Below are 11,352 nucleotides of genomic sequence, written 5' to 3'. Positions count from 1 at the left end.
TTGTATTACATACTAAATAATATACTAGATTAATATATATATATATATATATATATATAAACACACACAAGCATGTTTTGAAAAGTCTCAGTCTGACTCCAGTCTTCAGTGTCAGATGATCCTTCAGAAATCATTCTAATATACTTATTTACTGCTCAAGAAACATTTTTATTAATGTTGAAAACCTATTTTTCTGCTTAATATTTTTATGGAACGTGTGCTACACTGCCATCAAACGTTTTGTGTATATATGATTTCAAAGGAAAAAGGAAAGAAATTAATACTTTTAATCAGCGAGGATGCATTAACAGATCAAAAGTGACAGTAAAGACATTTGTAATTTCAGTGAACACTGCATTCATCAAAAAGTTCTGAAAAAAATGTTTACATACATTTACACATTCACAAAAAAATTTTTTAAGAGAAAATGGGCGATTTCAAATATAAAAAATAAATCTATAATAGATACAATTTTAAGTATACGTATACAAAAATGGTTGAAACTAATTCTGCAATTATTACCTGTTACCTGTGATCAAGTTCACTGCTAACCTCATTCTGAATTCTCATCTCTGACCCTCCAGATGTCTGATGATCTCTGCTGAACTCTAACAATCTCTTCGTTTGACTGACCCTCACTGCATGATGTTCATAAGGCCCTGTCCTCAACTCAGAGTGAGCGACAGATCAACACTGGACAGCTAGCTTCATTTCTCTCAGTGTGAGCGATTTAGATGTAGTTTTGTCGGATCGCTCGCAGTTCATCATGTTAAACCACATCCGCAGAGCGATTCATGTGTTACCAGTTATTGCTGTGCTCGTACTTGAGCCTAAAGCTGATGTTTTCAGTATAACAGTCACTCCCTCCATCAAAAATGCCACACAGAGAATTAAAAGTTGCTTAATTATGTGCTTCACGTAACGTAAATACAATCTGACTGCTGAGGCCTCATCTGAAAACACACCACAGATACTCCGTGAGACTCCTAGAGAGATCCGTTAATACAAGCCAGGAGAAAAGAAGTACACAGTGCACTTATGATAATAATATATTAAAGATCGCTTGTAACCCTGTGTGTTTGTGTTCAGGATTCGGGCTAAAGCTAACCGCTAATCTCGCGCTCTTACCATCATCCAGAAAGAACGACAAACATAAACATGTATCTCCAACACCGCTCCAGATCCTGTTATAACAATATCCCGTTTTATATGTGAGACACGTATGCGGCGGACGTTATTTATTACTAATAAAATAAAAAGAACGACGCCGAAATAATGAACACAAAAACACTCCGTCAGCGCGTGCTCACGGAAACGCGGTCCCCCGGAAACAGCGACGATCTCCGTCAGCGTACGGGCCGCTCGAAAACAGCGGCTGTGGTCGAAGGTTCCGTCTGAGTTATTAATAATTGTGATAATAATCATATATGGTAATCATCTTATTTCGTATACAGTATATGTTTCAAAGTAATTAAAAGTATAATTGTATTACGACATGATACCGTAATTCCCCCATGCACCACTACCGTAAATTACAGTATCCAAATTAATAGTTCAATGTAGACATAAATTTAGAAATTAAATAACCAGACTGTTTACTGAAACTAAGCAAGAAATCTTGAATAACATTAAAAACAGACTTTAGAGATAAATAAATAAAATCACAAAAAGTGTAGGATTTGGCCTATAAGATTGGCATGAGCGATTATCATCATAATGAGAGGGCCATATTAATAAACAGAGCTTTTTTGTAATCATTCCCTAAAAAAAAAAAAAAAAACTTTTTTTTTGTTTACAAAAACAATCCAGTAGTTTATTGAAATTTGCAATGTGTTCATTATTGGAGAGTAAGTTTCTTTACAACCGTCAACATAAAATAATATTTCATCATACACATGAGCATTTTCAAACATTCAAAGAACAAATGATTGCGTTACATTATAATAAAATCACAAAGTAATTCTGATGTGACAAATCTTAATAAATAAGCAATTTTGTTCATTTAAAAGACCAACTGATATACTGGTAATGCATGGAGACACATTTAACACATTAATAACTAATGGAACAACTCCAAATGTACAGGAAGCAACATTATCATAGTGCTTTATTATAAACCAGATTTTGTAATCTATCTGATGGTTGAATAATACTTTTGTTAGTAATTCACATGAGTTGAGAAAACAAACTCTTATGAGACCATGTTAATACAGAAATGTGGGATTCAGACATAGTTAAAGGGATAGTTCACCCAGAAATGAAATTCCTATTCCTATAAAAAAGGTTTGGAACAACTCAAGGGTGAGTAATTGCTAACAGAATTAACATTTTTGAGTAAACTATCCCTTTAAGAAATAAAAATGACAGAGTGATGACAATATTAAAAAAGGTTTGTGCGTAAATTTGTGCCGCTGATTTTAAATGAGCAGTGCTTTAAAACTGCAAACCCACAAAAAAATTCAACTTTCTTTGATATTAACATGTAAGGGTCATCAAATCTATCACAAAATCCATGCTTGGCCAGAAGAAATCTTGAACCTTTGAGGCACATTAAAAGACACTGAAGCAAATGGACCATTCAAGATCATTTACTATTGAACACATTTGAACTAAACTCTTTCTCTACAGCTTTCATGTTTTTAAGAGCATCTCCTTATAAAAACCATCTAAAACGCCTGTCATGTTTTCCATAGGGTTCGAACAAGCACTTATGGAGAAACAGATAAATAACACTGAGTTCTGAGAACTATAAAGAACATTTACCATGAGATATAAAAGTGCTGCATTAACATTGATGAGTGATTCAGAATGCCATCGGCGGATTACCATGCTACAATATATTATTGTCCTGAAGATGCTGACAACAAAATGTTTAAATACAATCAAATGTCATTATCAGAAACATAAGTATGCATCATTCTGTACACATTCCGTTTTGTGCTATTGGAGTATTTGGTGCATTCATGTTTGCTGAACACACATTTGTTAACAGACCAGCAGTATTGCAATGATTTATGCATCCGTTGTTGGTTTTATTTACTGTTGTCCCACATGGAATATGCCAGTCGTGTGCATGGGATGAATTTGATCTCACAGAAGTCCTTGTGCTGTATTCACGTACATACAAAATAATTACAGAACAGACATGCCATTTAGTGCACAGACGTGGTCCAAATGGACTTGCCACGTGTCCGTTTCACATCGGCTGCTCAAAAATCTCAGAATGACCTTTTTAAATGTATCCATCAGGGTATTCATGTAAGAGAAAGAAGACTCTCCAAGGGGGTGTGGCTAAATGAACCACTCCTTCTTGCTCTCGTCGATGGTCTCTGTGAAGGCGGGGTCATTCACGATGATGGCTGCATCAGCGCAGTCGGCAGACTCCGCCCCTTTGGCCTCGTTGGTGTGGTAGGAGCCCTTGTGATGGAACATGTGACGCACCAGGAACACCAGCGTGCAGAGGATAATGAAAATCACCACTGCGATGATGCCTACATAAGCAAGAAATAACATTAAAATCATGATTGTAATAATAAATCAGAAATTATTTACGCCAATGATAAAATATGATAAAAGTTAGACTATATTATTTTAATAGATTACATTCTAATTATTTTAATAATGTTTATAATACTGATATTTTAATATTTAATTATATTTTAATATCATATTTTATTATATAATATCAATATTAGTGTTATACATTTAGACAATGATATGAAAATAATGATTGTAATAATGAATCATACATAGAAATGTTCTACACCAATGATAAAACATGATATTATTTTAATAGGTGAATTGTACTTATTTTAAAGAGATAGTTCACCCAAAAATGAAAATCCTGTTATTAATTACTCACCCTCATGTTGTTCCAAACCCCTAAGACTTTAAGATCATTTTGATGAAATCTGAGAGCTTTCTGACCCTCCACATTGTTAAAATAGTCCACGTGACATCAGTGGTTCAACCTTAATTTTATAAAGCTATCAGAATATCAAAATATCTTAATTTGTGTTTCGAAGATAAACGAAGGACTTACGGGTTTGGAAAGACATGAGGGTGAGTAATTAATGACAGAATTTTCATTTTTTTCATTTATTTACCCTTTAATCATATTTATAATATTAAATTTTTATATTGGATTATATTATAAATATTAATATTAATATAATTTATTCATGGATTTATATTAAAATCATGGTTGTAATGATTAATTAAAATTGAATGAACTAAATTAATTTAAATCACTATAGAAATGTTTTACAACACACAAAAAAGAAAATATCAAAGAAATATAATCGTTGGCCTAAGAAATATTATAACGGTTGGTTGTTTATATTCTAAATCCATTGCTATATCATGGCAGATATGGATTCAACAAACAATAAAACAAATAGAAACATTTTATGTCCAAGTACAAAAATATTATTTGAATGTACATGTGATAAAATCTGTAAAATTTTTATCCATCTTACTAAATAAGTCCTTCAAAGGTTGTCTTGGAAAAACAATGGTTGTCTCATGACATTAAAAATGAAGCAGTCCAAAAACATAGGTTTTATGAAAATGTTAGCACTGTTAACGTGCATTTCTAGTGGCCTGTTTTGCTATGCATGCTAGCATATTTAGAGCCTAACTGTGGATTGATTAAAAAAAAACAAAAAAAAAAAACACTGAGCTAAGTTATAATGTGTAGCAGCATTAAACTTGAGCTGTATATTTCACCTCCAATTATTGCAGAGTCTCTTTTGACACCATCACGACTGACTCTCTCCTCGTTGAATGGGAACTGGGCACCGTCTTGAAAAAAAGAGAAAAGTGCACTGTTTTATGAGTCTAAACTTTGACAATCCCTTTCACTGAATTTCTTGGCATAGATGAAGTACAGAAGGTTAGTGGAACACTGTGGGCAGCGGAGTGTATCGGTGCACGCGCTCGAGTGTTTCTCTCAGGAGGAGACGCAGATCTGAGACCAACCTTCTGCTCTTTTCATCTGCCGTCTCCACAGGCTCCAAACACCATACTCCACAAATATCCAAGAAAACTCAAGATACTCAATATAGGCATGCGTGTAAGCACACACTCACATACTCATGTACCAAGATCACTCATCCCCTCTTTTATTTCATATTTTTATTTTTATTGTTATTACAAAATCAGCAAATTCATATTCCCATGCATTTGAAGTTTAGCTATGTATACTGAGATATTTAAGTAAATAAAGTAAAATAATGTAAATTGTATGCAAGAAATAACACATAATAATACTTACTATATTATTTTAATATTAAATTAGAAATGTTATATTATATATATATATATAAATATTAATATGAAATATTGTAAAATTTCAGTTATAAATTGATTAAATCTTTAGAGTTTTAATATACATTTATTATTTTAATGTATTAATAATGATAATAATAACAGACTTTAATTTCATTTATTATTCTAATAATTTATTTTTATTTCTTAATTTTGTTTTTATTACAAGATAAGTAAGAATTTAAGAAAATAATAATAAATGTAATCAAAAGGAATATATTAGGGGTGTGACATTAGTTATAGGAATATATAAACTATGAATATGAGAGGAAATATATGATTTAGGATTATCTTTATTATTCCTATAATGAGTTCACGTGCTTCCCATTCCTTAAACCTAAACGTGAAACTAACCCTCACACAAACCTCACTGGTGCTTCCAAAACCTGTTCCACACACACACACACACACACACACACACACACACACACACACACACACACACACACACACACACACACACACACACACACACACACGCACCCACACACACCCACACACACCCACACACACCCACACACACACACACTCTTACACACACAGACAGGAATGTGCCGCAGTAATCCTCTCTACAGGGAAGAGATCACAGATGTCCTTTACTAAAAATCAGATTTCTTCCAGTAAACCAGGAAAGATCTCTTCAGAAGATAGAAATACATTTCATGTGCATCAGATTCATAATGAAACTGTAAAAAAAAACAAAAAAACAAAAAAAAACTCAAGATCCTCAATATCCCCCTTTAGTTCCCATAAGGGGACATCTGACAAAGACCTTTATAATATCCTGCTGATTCAGATCTGAACATTTCTTTCTTTCTTTTACCTCTCAACCGCATTTCAATCACATTCCTATACAAATGACAAGATGTTGATTCGACTGCTCGAATAATGAAAACACATAAAGGGGCAAATGCTCCCATGATCTACACTGGAGGCTCATTGTTCTAGATCTTCAGTCTCTGAAGAAACCAACTTACATTACAAGCATGAGCTCAGCCCATAAAGAGATAGATCACCCAAATAGGAATATTTGCTGAAAGTTTACTCACCCTAAGGCCATTCAAGATATAGATGAGTGTGTTTCTTCATCAGAACAGATTGGAGAAATTTAACATCTCATTTTAAAACATGTAGGGGCAAAATAACAGCTTTTAATCATGGAGTTACCTGAATCTGTGTGCCAGGGGTCAAAGACCGCAGACATTGGTGGTACTGTGAGTGGAGATGCCCCGCAGTTGGACTCCACCAGGACTCCCTGTATGGAGGCTGTGGAGGGTACTCCGGTCCTCAGGGCGGCCTTCAGCGGGGCGATGCGGTTGAACTGCACTCTGGAGAGACAGCCCACGAATCCTGGCGTGTTATATCGCTCTATCAACACCGGATCAATCTGACCTGTTTCTGAAAGACAAAGACAACAGCAGAAAAAATCAGATAGAGGAAACAACTGTGAGTGAGTGTGAAGGCAATGATAAAAGTTATAGGACAGGTGTTTTAAAATGAATGATCTAAGACACTTTACAAAATAAAGAGCTTAAGCTTTCTACTAGATAAACACAGCATGTCCCTGACATGACTGCTTCAACACTAACTGTGATTACTGAAACCACACCTTTGCGTGAACATTTGGGCGGCATTACGCAAATATTTCCACATAGTGACGTAGACATAAATTACAAATTACACAAATGTAATTTATTCCTGTGGTCAAAGCTGAATGTTCAGCATCAAGTCTTCAGTGTCACGTGATCCTTCAGAAATCACTCCAACAGTTGGAAAAACCATACAAAAGTTTGTATATATATATATATATATATATATATATATATATATATATATATATATATATATATATTCATCTTATTTATTAAATAGTAGTGTCAATGTTTTATAAAAGCAATATGCCACAGTTATTGTGTTAACAATATAAAAAAGTGGATTTTGACACACTTAAGACTGCAAGCAAACACCATGACACTGAAAGCCAAAAGACTTGTTTTTACAATATACATAAACATGAACAGATGAATGCATTTTTATATATGTGAGAAGAGAGAAAACCTGTGCTGTCCTTGATTATCCTCATAATTTTGTCCAATATGTTACTAAACATCACACAAAACACCCGGCTCCAAAAAAAAAAATAAATAAATAAATAAATAACGAACAATCACACATATAAAACATATGCTAATATTTTGAATATAAAGCATTTTATGAACATATTACCTGTTTGCAATCTCAGATATGGAACTGCGTATGTGTTCCCAGCACTTTGCAGGTCTTGCAACTCGAAGCAAAACACCAGATTTCTCTTTTCTGTCTGTCTCTTTCACAATCCACTTATGTGTAAATCTAAATAACAAACTGTAGATTTCCCTCGGTCTAAACCTTAAGCGACAATATTACAGATCTATCTGGGTGTAGATGCAGACCCATCACACGTTCAGCTCTCTGTGTGTGTAATGCAGCTCATCTCTGCTAGAAAAGTCTGCAGGAAAACCTGGGGACTGGACTGAAATCAGGAGCAGAACCCAGAGCTTTCACATGATGATGTCAGGACTTACATTCAGATTCCAGTGGAAGGAGAAGGAGGAGAGCGAATCATGCATTCTTGGTAAATATGGTTTATCATTTTACGCTATGTGATGCTATGGAGCTTTTTTCAATAATATTATTACTTGTCAAAAATGCTAAAACCTAAATGTATGAATGAGTTTGTCAGAATAGATAGTCACAAAGAATATACAAATCTATTTGACATGTATAGAAAGTAGTAATTCATTTCTAGAGCATATCACTGTTTTCATCATATTTAATATATTTACTTATATAGTTCACTGCTGTTCAAAATTTCGGGTAAGTAAGATTTTTTTGAAAAATGAATACTTTTATTTAGCAAGGATGCATTAATCTGATCAAAGGTGACCATAAAGTGACAATATGTAAAAAAATATATATATATATTTCTAATAAATGTTGTAATTTTTTATTTTCTATTCCACAAAGAATCCTGAGAACTGTATCAAGATTTCTACAAAACTATTAAGCAGCACAACTTTTATTTAACATTGATAATAATCAGAAATGTTTCTTGAGCAGCAAATCAGCATATTAGAATGATTTCTGACTGGAGTAATGATGCTGTGCTACAACACCTGTGCTATATGAAGTAATAATATTTTTCTATATTAGTTTTTACGTTTTTTTAATTTATTTTTTTGGTCATTTGCATATTTAAAACCCTGAGTCATGCTAATATTTGTACATAATAGCCTACTTACCAAAAACTTTTCCTAGGAAAATGGTCTTCACAAGGTTGAACTCAGTGTCTGAGGCTTCAGGAAGAGTGTAGCTTACGGTGGAATAATGATCCACCTGCAACTCACAGACAGACTCATAAATCCAGTGAATTATTATCATCTAATATAAAGCAGATTCATCTGAACTGTGAAACTATCTTCATCTAGTGGCTCGACGGAGACAGATACAGTACCTGCACCTGAATGAGTCTGTCCTGTCGGCTGATGTTGACATTGTGAGGCTGACCGTTAGCCATGCTACGATGATTCAGGTTGATCGTGAACGACTCCCTCAGTCCTCCAAGGTTATAGCGGATCTGTAAAGTACCTGAGGGAAAACAATGTTTCATCAGTGTTAAGAGCATCTAAGCAGCCGTTAAAACTAAAACTACAGCAAATACAAAAATCTTGAGATCTAAACACGTGAGCGTGTCTCACCGTTGTGCCGCAGCACCACGGCCAGGTAGTCCTGTGTCTTGGAGCTAATGTAGATGAGGACTGCAGGTGTGTGGGACGTGCTGAAACTAAAGCTCAGCTCCTCACGGGTCAGATTACCCACTGCAGTCAGGACGCCAAAGATGCCTTCCTTCACTGCAGGAGATGAGCTGCTCTCGGACATGAGGTCGTAGCGCACCAGGGTCCCACTCTCAAAATACCCTCCAACATCTAAAGTGGAAGCAGATGACGACAACAGGGCTTGACATTTACCTTCTGTCCAAACACATGTGCTCAGTAAGGCTAAAAATTCAGGAGCAAAAAAAAAAAAAAAAAAAAAGTAGGGTATCTATCTATCTATCTATCTATCTATCTATCTATCTATCTATCTATCTATCTATCTATCTATCTATCTATCTATCTATCTATCTATCTATCTATCTATCTATCTATCTATCTATCTATCTATCTATCTATCTATCTATCTATATCCCATAATAAACAAATTAAAAACTAAGTTTTATTTCTAAATAAGAACCAAATACACAGTGACTCTTATTTTGAAATGTACACACTTTTATTTTGTTAATTAAATTATAGTTTTTTTTAAGTGATTTATTTACTGAAATCATAAATTTAATAATCATGTTAATCACATTATGATTCCTATTTTTACATCTCCAATTTTAAGACTTCTTAAAATGAGAATTAGGACTTTATTATTATTTGTTATTTTTATGTCCTTAAATTCCATACAACGTTTTTAGACTTTATGAACTATCAAGGTTTCTTTTGTTGTTGTTTTTTTTTTACAGTTTGCACACATCTAGTTTTAGTCAGAAAATCGCATTGTCTGCTAAATGAATAAATGTAAATGTAAATGAGAGAAACGGTTTCACTGTCAAGCCCTGAATATGAACTAAGCAAAACTGATCCAAATTGGTTTGTAGTCCAGCTTTGTTGCCATTTTTATGTTAATATACTCCTAAAAGATGATATTTGTGCATTGGAATATATTTGTTGCCCATTACAGCCAAGTGAAACTGAATTATTTATGTTCTAAGATTAGTGTTCATACCATCATTGCAGAAAGGCCCATCGAAGGCAGTCAGACTGCAGTCGCACGAGTATCCATTGTATTTCTCAATACATTTCCCTTCATTCTGGCAATGCATCCCATAGCTGCTGCAGTGACCCGAGCATCCAGGCTTCACTCCTGGTGTGACCTTTGCCCTCCCTTCAAGGTCAAGTGTCACTCCATTGACCTTTAGGGAACGAATGCAACCTAGAAATCCTTTCTGCCCTCCTGAAGCACCTAAAGTGTTACAGCAACACAGACATGGCGAGATATAATGTTAACACTTTACAATAAGGTAAATTACAAACACAAGTACGAGAGTAAGTTTTTTCTTGCAAAATTTTACTTCCCAGTCATCTGCCGGAGATCTTACCTACAAACAGCTGGCTGAAGAGCTGCATGTGGGTGTGGCCCTGAGGCGGGGCTGACCTAACCTCCCTATGCACCTTGTCCAATCGCAAAACAGCCTCTTTAATATTCCACTCCGCCTCCACCCTGTGCCACTGGTCATCATTGAGAGGTGTAGATGAGCGTACGGTTAATTCCACCGGCCCGTTGCCCACATCAAATGAGAAGGACACCACTGTAGCAGCTGTGGAAAACAGTGTTGTTACTGTTAACTAAAATTATTAAGAATAATAATTTATAATAATAATAATAATTTATTTATCCAAAATAAAAATTGAATGAAATGACGCTGAAATAGATGATAAAATTCAGGGGGAAAAAAACAGAAATGTTGCCTTCAAGTTTAAGTACTAAAATTACTATTTAAAACTAACAATTAAAATGAAATCTGAATTTCTATATATATATATATATATATATATATATATACTATAATGGTTTACATATAAATAGTATAATGCTATAATTGACGGGATTCACTGAGGGCTTTAAAGCAATCTTGAGGTGATACAAGTATGTGGATTTACATTTGAGTTCTAAGCGAATAAAATCTGGATTGCCCAGGTTTTCCAGAAAGACACCATGCGAGGATGAAGTCTTAAAATAGAAGGAGATGTCTGCACTGGTCTCGGCTTGGAAGGTGGGGAAATGAAGATAAGATGCAGGTGTATTGAAGGACGCTGCGTTCCAGAAGTGACCTATAAAAGAAACACATTGACAGCTCAGTAGGTCAAATTTAAAGCTGCAGTGTATAATTTCTATGCTACTAGCGGCATTAAACATAATTTGATGTTATCAATCTAT

General features: G+C 34.4%; 1 protein-coding gene across 1 annotated transcript in view; it reads right to left on the bottom strand.

The window, feature by feature from the left end:
- Positions 1–2,282: 2,282 nt before the first annotated feature.
- Positions 2,283–11,352, bottom strand: part of LOC132154506 (contactin-associated protein-like 2) — a 35,826-nt gene continuing 26,756 nt past the window's right edge. Inside the window, exons 17-25 of the mRNA XM_059563085.1 lie at positions 11,076–11,246; positions 10,514–10,732; positions 10,141–10,377; positions 9,066–9,293; positions 8,828–8,955; positions 8,610–8,709; positions 6,496–6,726; positions 4,729–4,803; positions 2,283–3,491 (exon numbers count right to left, since the gene is read on the bottom strand). Of these exons, the coding sequence (XP_059419068.1) occupies positions 3,292–3,491; positions 4,729–4,803; positions 6,496–6,726; positions 8,610–8,709; positions 8,828–8,955; positions 9,066–9,293; positions 10,141–10,377; positions 10,514–10,732; positions 11,076–11,246 (1,589 nt within the window). The 3' untranslated portion in view covers positions 2,283–3,291. The remainder of the gene's footprint in view (positions 3,492–4,728; positions 4,804–6,495; positions 6,727–8,609; positions 8,710–8,827; positions 8,956–9,065; positions 9,294–10,140; positions 10,378–10,513; positions 10,733–11,075; positions 11,247–11,352) is intronic.

This window comes from Carassius carassius, chromosome 12, assembly GCF_963082965.1.
Source record: "Carassius carassius chromosome 12, fCarCar2.1, whole genome shotgun sequence".
NCBI classification, from domain to species: Eukaryota; Metazoa; Chordata; class Actinopteri; order Cypriniformes; family Cyprinidae; genus Carassius; species Carassius carassius.
The sequence above is the reverse complement of the archived record's forward strand: the minus strand, read 5'-3'. Positions and strand labels throughout refer to the sequence as shown.